General features: G+C 34.5%; 1 protein-coding gene across 7 annotated transcripts in view; it reads right to left on the reverse strand.

The window, feature by feature from the left end:
* The window catches only part of Far1 (fatty acyl-CoA reductase 1), a 57,501-nt gene that overhangs the window by 17,003 nt on the left and 24,313 nt on the right, over positions 1-16,185 (reverse strand). For 6 of the 7 annotated variants that reach the window (XM_023563272.2, XM_063251867.1, XM_063251866.1 and 3 more), the window contains 5 exons: positions 11,130-11,305; positions 3,799-3,978; positions 951-1,128; positions 312-356; positions 7-125 (listed from right to left, as the gene is read on the reverse strand). In XM_023563272.2, the coding sequence (XP_023419040.1) occupies positions 7-125; positions 312-356; positions 951-1,128; positions 3,799-3,978; positions 11,130-11,305 (698 nt within the window). The remainder of the gene's footprint in view (positions 1-6; positions 126-311; positions 357-950; positions 1,129-3,798; positions 3,979-11,129; positions 11,306-16,185) is intronic. The other variant, XM_063251869.1, reaches the window with a different exon arrangement.

Genomic DNA, 16,185 nt, shown 5'->3' on the forward strand with positions numbered 1-16,185 from the left:
ACATACCTATTAACTCCAGAATACCAGGCTGCTGCAAGGCTTGTGTTGACAACTACATCTACAGGAACAAGATCTGCAAGGGCGTTATTGGAGGCACGCATTGTTCGAAGAATTCCTTTCCCTGCCTTTGTTGAAATGAAAAACAAAACCTTAAGATATATAAGCCAAAGTGTGTGTGTGTGTGTGTGTGTGTGTGTGTGTGTGTGTGTGTGTGTATACATATATATATATATTTTTTAAAAGAAATAAAGAAAACAGAAAAATACAGAGATCACTTAGAGATCACTAAGTAAATCAAAAGGTTTACTTACCGCAATAAAGAGGCCACTTGGTCCATTAAAGTTATCAATCCATCCCTAATGCCAAAAATTAAAAGGAGAGTAAAGGGAACTAAGAAACATGAAACTAGAGAACATTTGAAATCTATTAACTCCAAATATGTATTTCATAATTTTCTTTCAAAAACCAAAAAATGTCTAGATTCAGTTCAGAAAATTGCTCCTCATCCTAAATAAAAGCCATCTTCCTCTGGTATAGTAAATGACTAAGTAAAAATATTTCCAAGGATTTTGTTTTCCATTCTCTAGTATTTTATTAAGAGGAATGTATACTACTACTGAATGGTGCCAACTTAAACCTGTTCAACTTCGATACTTTGCTTGCATTTACTAATGTAGCATCCTGATCAGAGGAAAATATACCAAGTAAAATAGGAAAACAGAGTATGCAAGCACCAAAAGAGATGCTATCACTACCATTACACAGATCTATGTTTTTCCTAAATCAAGTTATCTATTAGTACAATAATACTATTTCTTACTATGAACAGCAACAGCTATGCCTCTGTAAGCCATGTTATGCAAAGAGTATTCTCAAATCAAACTGCCAACTCTTTTTATACAGTTAAAATCCTCAATTCTAATTATTTATATTAATTTCCAACAACTTACAGGAAAAGGTTCTTTCCAACTGGCACCAACAATTGAAGGCCTCACAATTGCCACATTTAGCTTTGCTCCTTCTTGCTGTACAACATACTCTGCCAATGCTTTCGTGTATATGTATGTATTAGGTCTGTCTCCTATTAATTTTGGTGTGATATCATTTACTAAGTCATCATCCATCCATCTGTAAACAAAGAAATTGCATAAAAAATATTCCCTGGTGTTTAGTATAGAATAAAAAAACTATGAAGCTGAACTTTGAACACTCAAATACATCTATTTCTCTGACTCAAATGATGAGATAGTAACTTTCATGGAAAAAGTCTTAATTTCATTAAACATCAACTACACGTCCATACTCCCTTAACCACAAGTTTTATATCCAAAAAGATCTGACAACCAAAAAGAGTTCTCTCATAAACCATATGGAATATAGCAACACCTATAATTATAAGTAACACAGACTCAGAAAGACAAGTATCATGCTTTCCCTAACATTTGGAATCATAAAAAAAAAAAAAAAGATGACATGAACATAGAAAGGAGAGTATTACTAGACAAGAGAAAGAGAGTAAGGGAAAGGATGAAAGGGGGGCTACAAGGAAATGGCTATGATCAAATGTTACATAAAATAACACATTGAAACACAATTATTTTGTAAACTAATAAGCCCTAGTGAAAAATTCTTAAAACCAAAAAGCCCTAACCAGACAAATAAAAAAATCATTTAGCTAAATTATTCATATATTTCATATGTGTTTGATCAAGGATGCTACCCCAGATCAAACTGAAATTTCTTTATATTACACAACACACGAATTGTATTTTCTTTCTCAGGCCCAAATAAAATAAAACTGGCTTCCACTGTTTCAGATTAGGAATTATGTATAGATCTGTACATAAGCACCTAACAGAATTACGTATCAATTATATACATTTGCAATTCACATACATTTACAATTAATATAAATTGGTCTAATAAAGACAAAGCATTAAAACTGTATGTCCTCACAAGTACTAGAATAAACAACAAAAATGTATTGGAACATGCTATGAAAATTCAAAAATCTACTTTGAAATCATAAAATTCCTCCAATCTCTCAGTATCTCTAAGAAAAAATAATGGTCTACTTAGATCATCTGCCAAAGGGAAGTAATAGACTGATTAAATCTATAGTGTTTCCTGGTCTAAATTTCTACTTCAGGTATGTTATGTACTTGCTTGCAGATATTTTTTTCCTTTTGTCTATGCTGGGCATAAAAGTAGACTTGGTACTATCACAATCTGATGATATACAAACTAACTAATAAGGAAGCAAAAAATGGAGATGATCAAGACAAGCACCTTTTACAGATGGAAGGAAGCCACTAATTAAAATGAAGGGAAACTGCTATTCAACTTAGAAAAATTCCACAATAGAGATGGGCTTTGAAAATTGGGAAAATTAGCTTGGCCTGGTGGCACAGGGCTATAATCCTAGCACTTGAGACAAAACAGAAGGATCATTGTAAGTGAAGAGAGGTTGGGCTACATAATGAGTTCAAGGGTAGCCTGGACCACAAAACACACAAAACTGAGATAGTTCATAGAAGGGGAGAACAGAAGACAGCAACCCTATAGAACGAGAGGAGAGATTTTAGCCAGTAAGTTGTATGACGTGAATTTACAAAGCGTAATGTAAGCAAGGAAAGGTGATAAAGAATCAGGTTACAAGCTCTTTTTCTATCTCTTAGATGTTTGTATATACCAATGTTAACAAGGGAAAAAGTAGTGTGTTTCACTAACTTCCAAATCAACTTTCCAGAGACAGTAAACAATTTCGATTACTATCAGTTAGAAAAATGAACTATATGTTTGAACCAGCTGAAAACATGAGTCATAAGATAGAAGTCAGAGAATTATCCAAAGAATGTCTTAGTAACCTCTTATGCTTACTAATTTTCTTATGTCTGCTTCCTCATAATGATCAGCAGGAAAGCCTTAAAAACAAAGACTGCTTACTTTAGAAGAAAACCATGGTGATCAAGAATCAAAAGTGAATGGGTAGAAAGAGGCTAAAGAAAGAACACAGACATAAGCTCAAATACTGTATCAAGATTATGTGAAGATATGATGGACGCTAGAATGTTTTAATTGCTGAAAAAAGACTGATCTTATTTATTTCACTTGCTAAGAATGCACAAGCTGAAGCAAGAAAGAACTGGATCATCATACATGCATATTGCACTTAATATTCATTATGTATTTAACAATATTCATGTAATAATTACTGATACGATCCCAGTGTTCAGAAACATGGTAAGCAATACGCTAGGAGTATGAATTAAAGGATGATGACTCCTCTTAATTCCTTAATAATTAAAGACCTCTCTATAGATATACTCCAGCAGTGGCAAACCTATGGTGTGCGTGCCGCAGCTGTCTGTTTATTATCGTTCAAGATCTAAAAGGTTCATCAACACTGATATACTCCATTGGAGAGGGAAAGGAGGGAAGATGTATGTAGATGTTAGTCAATAAGAACTTTGCTATTAAACAGACCATCACTGATCTCCAGAGGTACTCTCTGATTGCTAGGAACGACTAACTGGAAAACAGAACCCCTCGTACAATGGATAAACTGTTCAGAAGCCTCTATTATTCATAATCAAATATGAAAGAGCCACAATGACTTCACCATTCAGACATAAACAGTACAGGAAAAGTAACATGGCAGATATGCAATCACTCGCTGAATAAAGGGAGATAAACGCACACATGTGGATGTGCAAGTACGTGGAGGAGAGAGCAAAAAAGAATAAAAATAGATACTTTGGGATTCAAGCAATGTATATAAATTTCAAACAAACATACTCTAAAGAATCAATCAGCTTCTTGGGATCTACAGGTGGTGGGTACACTACTTCATCAATATGCTTTCGATTGCAGTAGGCATATGCTGTTGAGACATGCATGAACACTTCCAGATTCTTCATTTGTTGCGCAAGGAGAATAAGCTGTTGTGTAGCAATCACATTTAACTGAACGGCATCTCTGCCAAAGAAAATGACAATAAAATATTGGAAGTCAGAAACAGAAACACATTTTTGATTCTTTACAACTCTCCGTTAGGTCTGATTTTCTGTATTTTATATTCACTAGGTTTGAAAAGAATATTTTTGATTATGAAATAAACTTTTATCATTAAGATTGAAAAGCAAAACTACACATTAAAAAATTAATAGTCCAGTTTGATTACTGGTACCAAAAAAAAAGGTCCAAAAATACACTGACATTATTTCAGTCTTCACCTTCTCTGTATGCATTGTGAACTCATCCTAGATTTCTCCTAAATCTTGATTTCTAAAAGTTAATCTTTCATTATACGACATGTCACAAGTAGAAACAACTGAGTAATTTTAAAATGCTAAGGTAAAGCCAGGCATGGTGGCACACCCCTATAATTCCAGGACTTGGGAAGCTGAGTTGGGAGGGATCATTATGAGTTCCAGGCCAGCCTGGGTGACACAACTGAGTTCAAGGGTCGCCTGCACTGTCTCAAAACACATACACACATACATACATACATAAAGTTTTTTTTAAAATGCTAAGGTACAGTTACCAATAAGAGTAAAATAAAATTATCAAGTAAGACTCAGGAATGTTGAATTATATTAACATATAATTCAAAGAAAGTTCAAAGACATTAAACTGTGCTATATTATCAAATAAGAATGTTTATTTCCCTCTCTGTAATAATATAAATACTTTTAAAAAGAGTATCTTAAAAATTCACAGGTAAATGCAAGACTCCAAAACGATCCATATATTTCTTTCTTACAATTTAAGTGAAGTAATTCCACAAAAGCAAAAGTATATATGCAGGAAAGTAACCAATGAAATATCTTCTAATAAAGTCTACAGAATCTAAATATTCATTATGAATGAAACAGTTTAACAAAGCAGGTAGAGTGTTTTATCACAATAAAAGCATATAGCAATCAATATAAGCACCTGAAGACCGTAAGAACATAGAAAATCTGTATGAATACAAAAAACACATTATCATGTGAAGCAGGATTAAGAACAAGGCTCTAGAATCAGACTGGGTTCTTGGCTTGGCCTACCTATAAAAAAGATGCAAAGTTACTCAAATACTCAGGCTTCAGTTTCTTTACCTGTAAATGGGAACCAACAATGGAATCTACATACCACACCTGTGTAAAATAAAATGAAACAGTTTGCAACCATTTAGTATTCCTAACACAGTCTCAAAACAGGCAGTAAATATTAAGGTAATAAATGTTGGGTAGTTTTGTTTTCTATTAAACTATTTACTTATAGCTTTTTAAACTATTTACTTTTAAACTATTTACTTACAGCTTTTTTAAAAATGAGCAAAAGTTCTACTGTACAACAGTATGACAAAAATAAATAACAATGTATTCTTCAAGTCACTGAGAATAGATTTTAGGTGTTCTCATTTCCCTAAAAATGGTACGTAAAGAAATGCATTACTGGCTCAATTTAGCCATTCCACAATGTACATACACCTCAAAATATGTTAAATGTCATAAATACATACAACTATTGTCAATTAAAAAATAAAGAGAGAAAAGTGAGATAATACCAGTGATAGAGCTGGCAGAACACTTACCCTGTTGAATAACACTTACCCTGTTGAATAACACTAAAAGTTAATACAACTTATCAAAAAAATTAAGACAAAGAACCAGGAGTTATAGAAATGACACATTTATTAATCTAGGTAACCTAATTTTTAGAGGAAAAGAACTTGCCCTCACCCTAAATTTTAAAACAAAAAGAAATCAAAACTCCTTAAATTCATTATGAGAAATAAATCATATACTGTATCATGACAGAATATGTCAAGTCACTAAAATTATAGTCATAACAATTAGAAATACAAGGGGCCAGGGATATAGCTCAGCAGCATAAGCACCTGCCTGGTAAGCATACGGTTCTGAGTCTGATTCCGATACCCAAACAAACAAAAAAATTAGAAATATGGAAGTTGTTCTGTATTAAATTTTGAAAGTAAAATTAGAAAGTCCATGTTTACAATCATAAACTATGTTCAAAAAGAATTTTTGGGGCTGGGGATTTAGCTCAGCAGTATAAGTACCTGCCTGGCAAGCACAAGGTTATGAGTTTGATCCCTGGTACCAAAAATAATTAAATAAATAAATTTTTAAAAAATACAGCTTTGTGTACTTTTGCTTAATAATTATATTGTTGGTATTTAGAAGAAAAAATCCACCTATTCTTTGAAATGACAAGAATATTGTCATTTGTAGACTCCATCCACTTGACCATAAAACAACGCTTTGGCCTACCTTGCTTGTGGAACAATGGAAATGAGGAGGGTACTGTTTGAGGACAAGTGTAGAGAGATTATTCTGTTACAATTTCCTGAGGACAGGACAGGAAGAGCTGGGTCATCAGAAACAAGGAATAACTCATGGGCACAGAGGGGACACCTATGCCTTATTTTTTGTTTTAATGTAGTAGCGTGTAAGAGCTTATGAAAAAACAAGAAAAAATTTTAATGAAATTGGAGTAGAATTTTATAATCATGGGTTATATTTTTTTCCCTTATCTCAACTGAGGGCAAACCGATCTATTCAAATGAAAATCTAACATGAAAGACATTAAGAACAGAGGGCTGGACTATTAGGAAATGTGCTACTTTCTTTTGCACGTTTGCAAAACAAAGGATGTGGAGAGTAATGTTTTAGATATTCTGTTACTCCCTTCTGAGGCTGGTTTCAGAGTTTCTGGGTCACAGATGGGAATAACTTGATAGGCACACCCCTGTGCCTTACGTTCCTGCCTGTGCTCACCATCTGGAGAGTTCAACCTGAAGCTATTTCCTGACACCTGTTAACTCTTGGTACCTCTCTGCCAGACCAGTTAACTTTACTCTCTTTTACCCCAACCCAATTTCTATTTTGTTGAACCTTAGGCTGAGAGCTTGACATATTAGACCAGATATATTACTAAACAAGAATGTCTCATTACATTTTAGTGATATGAAACCATAAATGCTAAAGATAAGCTTTTAGGAGATGGGTGGAAAATGAGCATAACTTTGCAATTGTAGTCTTTCATTATACATAAACAGAGAAACCACTTCAAAAAGAAAAAAAGAAAGCTCAACTTGAACTGCCAATAAATTTTCTTGTTCATCTGTCTTAGAAGACATCTAGGATTCTTCAAAATCTAGATGATACTTCTAAAGACCTCAGACCAGCACTCCCATACCTGGCATTACATAAACTGGGATTTTAGAGTCCTGGACCTCAACCTCAGATACTTCTAATGTTTGAAATGAAGCCTGTGCAAACGCACTTTAAATAAGTTCCCTAGACCATTTTGATACAAGTCTCTTTCCACCTCATCTCATTCCCAAGAAAATAGTGCCAAGGTGAGATTATTGCTATTATAGTGGCCAGTTTTTCTTAACCTTAGTACCAACACAGATGTTTGGCAGAGGACTTAGGTATCTGTTAATTTTAAAGATGTTTGCAAAGCTGATTGTGAGAACAGTGGTTCTAAAAGTATACAGGTCCAACAGCATCTAAATCACACCTAATGCTCTTTACTAAATAAAACTAAGAATTCTAAGGTGTTAGTCCATAATCAGAGTGTCAGAATTTAACAACTGCAGTACAGAAATCTGTAATTTTAACACATTTTCTAGTCATTCTTAAGACCAATAATACATTCTGAAGTTTGACAATCAATATCCTTTAGTTTCTTGGTCTTTTCTAATCATCAATCTTTATTTCCATTTCTATTGGAAAATTTACTTCCATATTTATACTCTGGGCCTCCATTTTTGGAATTTCAATTTGTTCCACTATCAAAATCTAATGAGTTTTCACCAAACCACACCTTCTGCCCATCTATCTCTCCTTTTAAGACTGTTGTTTTTGTTTACTTTTTAGCTTGGTGCAGTGATACACAACACATATAATCCCAGCTTGCTTTTTTTTTTTTTTTTTTTTTTAGATAGGCTACGTTGTTCAGACTGGCCTTGAACTTATTATGTAGCCCAAGCTGGTCTCACACTTACAGAGACCTTCCTGCCTCTGCCTCTGCCTCAACAAGTGCTGGGATTACAGTTATATACCACCAACTTCCAGTGGGATAATTTTTGATGCCAGCCTGGACAACTTAGCAAGATTCTGTTTTAAAGTAAAAATAAAAAGGGTTTTGGGATTAAAAAAAAAAAATGGGCTTAATGGTGAAGACCCTGCTGGACTAACATGCAAAAAGTAACACTCCCCTACACTCGCACACACAGGCTTTGTCATCATCACGGTCTCCAGGTGATTAGACCTGTCCTACCTAAGGAACATCTGACCCCACAATCAACGACTCAGGCCGGTATTATTCTCAGTACCACTTATCCCCTCATCTTCTGTTAGTGGGTACAACTCCCAATGTTTCTATCATTTTTTCCCCATCTCAAGATTAGGGAACCTTATCTAAAATCATACCCTCTCAATCCTCCCAGCACTTGATGTATGATTATACCTCATTGTTTTCTACCCTCTACAATAGTCATTTAAACATATTCTATCTCCTCCAGTAAACTCCATGGACTTGGTCAATAGGGTCTATGTACAACTGTATCTTGGTTTCTCCCCAAGATACCAACATGCATAATGTACCCTTCCTTCTGCAGCATTGAAAGTGGTTATAAAGAATAATTATTTTTTAAGTGAGAGGCCACTATAGCACTACCTCTTGTATTTTAAACTGTCTGGCTCAAATCTAATGTCCTATCACCATTTAGATATCAATATCCATTAAAATTGCTGCACAGAAAAAACTTTTTAGTTTTTTGTTTCTATTTTTGTTTTTCTGTACTAGGAACCGGACTTAAAGAAAACACAGTATTAACCCTTTCTACTACAAACTCTGTAGCCTCCCTTACCCCAAGGGGAACAGAAAAAGAGAATGTCCTTTGTATAAATATCACTCTTATTAATGCTACCTGTTAAAAAATCAAAATTTCCCCTAAAAGTACCTAATTTGTCCCTTTAAGTCAATGAAGACTAAACCACAATTAGCCATTACCTATATGTAGATTATTTTTTTCTTGAAAACATGCTAAGTAAGCCAGGTGTGGTATACACCTGTAATTCCAGCACTTGGGAGGCTGAGGCAGGAGAATCATTACAAGTTGGAGATCAGCCTAGGCTACAAAGTGAGCTGAAAGCCAGCCTGAACTGCACAGCGAGAGCCTGTCTCAAAAAGACAAAATTTTAAAAATTTTTTGTTTTTAAAAACATGCTAAGCTTAACAGAGCTGTGTGAATGCTTTCAGTTATCAAGAAAATAATGAAGGCCTGAACCATGGAAGAAAAACATGGCATTTGTAAAATATTAATTGTTTCATACAAATGAATTTTAAGGATGATAAAGCACTAACTAAAAACTAGGGGCCACATTCATAGTCTTGGAAATATTAAAAATGAATTGCTACACTTACATGCAAAAACACATACATGCAAAGAAAAAAATTTCAAATGGAAAATGAAAGCTTTTTTAGTTGGTGAGAGTATCAATTCCTTTATGATCTCTAAAGTATTACTTTTAGTATTTTTACAAAGGTATTTATTTGTATAAATTTTTATTTGAAGGTTAATACGTGTTCACAGTAGAATATATACAAATAGAACTAAAAACCTACCTGTAATTTTATCATCCAAAGACAATTATTAGCAAATATAGAAAAACATGACTATAAATACAGGCATAAGACATACGTATTTTGTGAAGAGAGATACTATATAGTTCTAATGACATTCTTTCATCACCTTTCAATCAAGAACACATACTTGCTGTATTGTATTTTACTTGTTGGCTGGACAGAAAAAAACAAAAGGAAAATAAAGCCAACTGCTACATGTTCAAATTTCTTTGCTAAATAAGCTAACACATCATTTAAACGTATAAAGGAAGAAAAAAAGTCTTTTGAGAAATATTACCTTAATTTTATAGATGAGGAAGCTTAAAGAAGTTAGTAATTTGTCTGAACTCAACAGTTAATAAAAAAGTCAAGATGAGTACCTAAAGTCATTGCAAAGCTCCTTCTCTTTCTAATACAGTGTTGTCTCAGCTTCTTAACTATAAAATGGACTTGCCTATTTTATTCCACACAACACTGGCACTGAACAGAATGAGGCATCAAAGTACTAGTGCAGAGGTGTGAGGGACTATTACAACGCCCCTGCCCGGAATAGGGGCACAGCACACTGCAAGGCTTTGGCACGGAGCTCTCACCTATGATGTAATGTTAGGTTGATGGTTCCATATTTAATAAAGACAATGTGGCAAATAATATCACAATTTTTTGTTACCATAACTTAATTTAAATATTTTAAAGAGAAGGCCTTCAAACAGTTTTGAAACCTTTAAAGAAGGCTACACTATTTTAACTGTCACAAGACTATAAATTAGATTATTATCATAAAACCTGTTTTTTTTTTTTTGAGAGGATATATACTATTGAAAAGAATGCTCTGAAGTAAGAACCACTATTCTAAATGCATAGTCATTTTTTATTTTTTATTTTTGGTTCCGGGGACAAACTCACGACCTTGTGCTTACCAGCCAGGCACTTAAACCACTGAGCTAAATCCCCAGCCCTTAGTCATTATATTTTTTAAAATTATGAACACTCATTGTGTTATTTTTTTTCCAGAAGGAAGCACAGTAAAGTCCGAAAGATTTTCCAAATTAAACTTATATCTGACATAGCATGTTTCTAATTGTTATTAATGTAGTGTTTTTAATCTTCTCCAATTATATCATTTCTTTGTTTGTTGATACAAGATCACACTCTACTCCATGCTGGCCTTGAACTAAGTCAGAGACGGCCTTAAACAGGCAATCCTCCTGCCTCAGCCTCCCACGTGCTGGGATTATGAATGCGCCTGCCTCATAGGGCTGCTTCTGCATTTCTGGTCTTTCTCTCTCTTTTGTTTAAATTTATAACAATAACTTACAGTCAACATACAAAGTTATCCTATGTTTTTAAAACCGATAAAAAATAAATTCTTTTTAACATATTATAGAACACTAAAAGTCACAGTTAAATATGGCAATCAGTTCCAATCACTTTCAACACAACTTGCCAAGTCCAAATATTACACAATTGTCTGTACCTACCTTAAATTTTCATTAAACCGTACTGTAGCTGCACAATGGAATATAATATTAGTAGAATCTACGATGACCTCTTTATCTTCTTCACTAAGAGCCAGTTTAGGTTGAGTGAGTTCACTGTTGATTGCTACAATTTTCTCTCTAAAATCTGGATTTTCATCTCTCAATCTGTCAAAGAGCTATCAAAAAGGAGAAATGTTTATTTCTTTTCCTGATATTTTTCCATTTTCTAAAACCCATTATACATCCTTTCCCCACCAAGAAGGCTATTTTAACAACTTCTGTTATACAACACTTAAAGTTGCTCTTCCTAGAGAAAACATCCTATAGGGCTCACATTATCATTCCTTTTTACAGATACAGAATCTAAGACTCAAAGAGGTCAGGCAGTTTGCCAAGGACAGAGAAGTGAGAGTTTGCAGTTAAATACAAACTTTACATGTTCTGTTTAATTAGATTATTTCTCAGTGTAGACTTAGGCAATATGTCAAGACAATATTTTAAAATGATCACTCAGATTTCTAAACTCTAGATTTCAATTTGTCACTTTATTTCATTTTAGTTTTGTATCTTTTTAGAAAAATAAAATACTATTAAATATTCAACCTAACATCTTAAAACAAAATTTTTATAATGAAAAGAAGTAAATATCTAGACTAGAAATTAAACTTTGAAAAAAATATATATATAGGCTTTAGCTAAAAATGCAACATCTTTTATACCTAAAGAAATAAATTTTGCTGGATAACCATCTGGATCACAATATGAGTGCCAAGGTACATCCAATTATAAACCGAGTGTTAGTTTATTTATGCCAGACTTAACAGAGCCACACTTATGCTAACTACAGTTCCACCACACTGTGACTCTCCACTCCAATTATAGTCCATTCTTGAAGTCTTACGAGATTCTTAATCTGGAAAGATATCTGTATATTATAAACAAAGCCCTCTTCCAACTTCCTAAACAACTTTCATATTTAACAGTCTCTCCCCCTTTTCTATTTCTAGTTACTTAAACACTAGTGTCTTATTTTAAAAATTTTACTAAACATTTCATATTAGCCAGGTACTTCTATACTGTGAAACAAGGAAATGAAATAGACTTTCAAGATGTTTACAGTCTAGTATTAAAAACAAGTTAAATGGACATTAAAACATAGTGTTACAAATAATAAAACAGGATTAACAATATGGACACACGACCAATACACACAACTTCTCAGAGGAAATGACCCTGAAACTGGAATCTGAAGGATAAAACACACGTGTGTGTGTGAACAATGGGGACAAAAGTGAAGGAAAACGGCCCTGAAATTATAAAGCAGAAGACTAGTGTTCCAGAATACCATGAGAAGAAACTTTAGAGATTTAGGAAGTAACATCAATTGGACCTGGCCAGGGACCAGACTTGAGGGAACAGGGAAATAAATGTTTTGCTCAGTCCATAGGCCCTAACTAGCATAATGCCTGGAAAAGATACAGGTTTGATAAGTGAAAAACCTCACTGATTGCAGTTTTGAAGAGATGACTTCAATCTCATGAATGCTGAGTGTAAACTGTCTATATGCCACTGCAGAGGTGGAGGCTTCGTGGGTCTAAAAGTTCAATGGGCAGAGCACCAGAACCTATGGTTTTACTAACCACAGCAGTTTAATTACAGCAGCAGTAACTAAAGCCCTGAGACCAGAAGAGATCATCAGATAAAAACAAAATTAGCACCCAAAATCAAAACTCTTTGAAGCAATTTCCAAATCTAATTTAAAAGGTAAACATCTAACTCAGAAGTGCTGAGTGACCGCCCCACTGGACCTACTAAGAAGAATGCAAGAAGAGAAACCTGAAAGTATTAATATTTAAGGTACAAGCAGAGAAAAAGGAACACTTTGAGTTCATACTTCTCCTCATGATGACCACTACCACTAGGAGATATATGGTCATGCTGCTTCATAAGCTAGATCTCAAACTTGATCCTGTTCCTCTTCCTAGCTACCATCTCTATTCAGTATCATTTTTCCCAGTGATTCTAATATATCAGTACTATAACTCATTTTTTAGTAAGTTCACTGCCTTTTGAGTATCTTTATTGCTTTTCCAAAATTCACTTCATGATCAACTATTTTATTTTATTGTATTCTGTGGAGCTAGGGATCAAATCCAGGGCCTTCCACACACTAGGCAAGTGCTCAACTGTTGAGCTACGTGTACTTCAGCCCATGCTCAATGATTTTAATTCCACCCCCACCATCCAGGGAGGGGGTAGTGGCCAGTGGTAGAGGCCAGGAAAACACATAGGATAGTCCCACTATCCGCCCAAAATGTCAATGGTACTGAAGCTGAGAAATCCTGCTACAAATTAATGTTTCACTACAGTACATAATCTTTGCTTATGTTCTTTATTACTGTTTCAAAATCACAGTAGGAATTTCTTAAGCACACACTCAATGTTACTTGACAAAAAAAGACTCATTTTTACTGATTCACCCACAATGCAATACCTGGCAAAAAAAATGGTCTCAGGATTGAGCAGCAGAATATGCCAGGAGAAAACTGGAGGTGCAAGCAGTAAGTATATTAGTTACCTTTGAATTGCTGGGACAAATTATCTGATATACACAACTTAAAGTTTTATGTTTAGCTTAGTTTCAGAGGACTCAGTCCATGATCACCTGCTCCAAGGAAGAGACATTCTGATGGAAAGGCACTGTGGAGCAAAGCGGCTCATTTCACTGCAGCCAGGAAGCAGGGAGTGCAATAAAGAGCCAGAGAAAAGATAACCCCCTTCAAAGGCACACCTAGAGTCACTGATGCCCCCAGTAATTATTTCCTCCAACTAGTCAACACTTTTAATAGCCCATTCAGTCACAAACTCTTTAGTGCGTTAATCCATTGCTGAGGTTACAGCCTTAATGATCCATTCAGTTGCTCAAAGTCCATGAGTTCTTAACACATGAGACTTTGGGAGAACATTTATACATCTAAAGCATAACATAGGGCTATCATTTTAGTCAAGGATTTGGGGGCAAAACATTTTTATATTGCAAACAACAGTCATATGTTCACTAAAATTTCAGGCTTTAAGCATAAAACACCCATTTTCTTTACAAAGAAGACTTATTTGAAGGAAATTTTAGAAGCACTGCCCTAGAAATCTCAGTGCAGACACAACTCTTATATTTCACGCTGGCCCTTTGTTCTCTACACCAACATTTCTCAGGCCTTCTAGTCTACACCAAGATTACTCTGGCCCTCCATTCCTAACCAAAATCACTCAGGATGTATATTCCTACACCAAGCATACTCAAGCCCACCATTCCTACACCAAGAATACTCAAGCCCTCCACTCCTATACCAAGAGTATTTATTCAGCCAGTGCTCTGTTCCTACCAAGCCATCAACTAACTGCTCCTGTCCAATTCCCTCAACACTTCTACATTCCATTCCTTCCCTCGCCCTTCCTGAAATTCTCTAGAAGGCAAAGACTCTGTATCTTATCTATCCCTAAATTCAATGCCTTGTGTGAAATCAAATGCCCAAAATTAAATAGGAACAATAAATGTTTTCTTAAAAATAAATGAAACTGAATCCCTCAGTGGTGGAATGAGATGTTGGGAGAGGTGCTACCACATCCTTACCAGTGGTTCCCAATACAATGACAAGACTGGTAAACAAAGGATAGAGAAGGCAACAAAACTCACATGTAGTATTTTTACTTAGAAAAGCTCTGATGGTTGTACAATCTCCTCAGTTACTCCTTTCTCGTAAGTCTGGTTTGGTTTGGCTTGGTTTGGTTTTTTAAGGCATATATTTGTAGTACATTCATTGCTGGTACTTGGTAGATGTGCATTCCTTTTATGTCCCTACCCTCTGGTCATCTCCACACTTGAAAAAGCTCTATTTTCCTGTTTCCTATTGTCTTATCTTTTATTTTGCTCCTTAAGTAATTTCTACTTTGAGTTTTTCATAGGTAAAGGATTCTCAAAAGGGCACAACAAAGAATAAAAAAATACACAGTTAAGGGAGACTAATGTAGACTAATTTGAGTACTTATAAAGGATAGGATAATTTCTAATTATAAAGGATAGGATAATTTCTAAATTTCCGAGAAAGATTCTTACATTCTAGGATTAATAAATAAAACCAATATAACTAACATTTGCCACATCCTGTCAAAGATATGATAATGTGACAGAACAAATAGTTCCAATACTCTGAGTTCCTTCAAAGTAAAACATTTGACTGGTTGCTCTAGAGGGGTTTTCCACAATCTGAGGTTTTTATTAGCTGGCTTACAAAAATTTAGATACTCATATTTCACCTTGTTCAAAAAAGAATACCATAACAAAATTCCTTTTTTTTTTGTCATTTTCTTTTTTTTTATCGGTACCAGGGACCTAACTCACGACCACATACTTGCAAGGCAGGCGCTTACGCCACTGAGCTAAATCCCCAGCCCCAAAATTCCTTTTGGACAGATGCCTGCAGCATACCAAAATCAAGCTCAAGAGATTCCCAACCCAAATTCAGAATTAATGAAAGTCAGATAAATTCATTCATTTCGAGAGAATTTACAAGCTCATTTACTCTGGCTCATTTCATTTTTCTTAGCAGTATTTTTCTAAAGACTCAAAAGTATATTGACATCTTACATACTTCTCTGTCATCGTTCAAATATTGTCTTTCAAACATGACTTTTCTATCTCTTAAAACTGTTAAGAGAAGAGCAACTATGGTCCTTATAAATTTTAAAGTGTTATCAAAGCCCAGTATCTCACAGCACAGAAGGTGTTTCAAAGCTACCTAATTATTATCTGAAGATGATTCAAACCACTACAAATAACCTATCTCAAGTGTTCCAAAAACATACTTTAAGTGTTTATCATAAAGGTAATTTAAAACTTATGAGAAAATTCTACCATTAGAGAAAGAAGCTGTATTTTTCTCCTACTGACTGAATCCATCCTGTAGCAACTTAATAAAAAAAAAAAAAAAAAAAACTTTACTAATTTGTATCAGGCTACTGAGGAATTGCACTAACTTTGTAATGCTTACCATTATTA

The sequence above is a fragment of the Cavia porcellus genome, unplaced genomic scaffold (genome assembly GCF_034190915.1).
Source record: "Cavia porcellus strain 051 isolate PalLab524CR breed Dunkin Hartley unplaced genomic scaffold, mCavPor4.1 scaffold_6, whole genome shotgun sequence".
Classification (NCBI taxonomy): domain Eukaryota; kingdom Metazoa; phylum Chordata; class Mammalia; order Rodentia; family Caviidae; genus Cavia; species Cavia porcellus.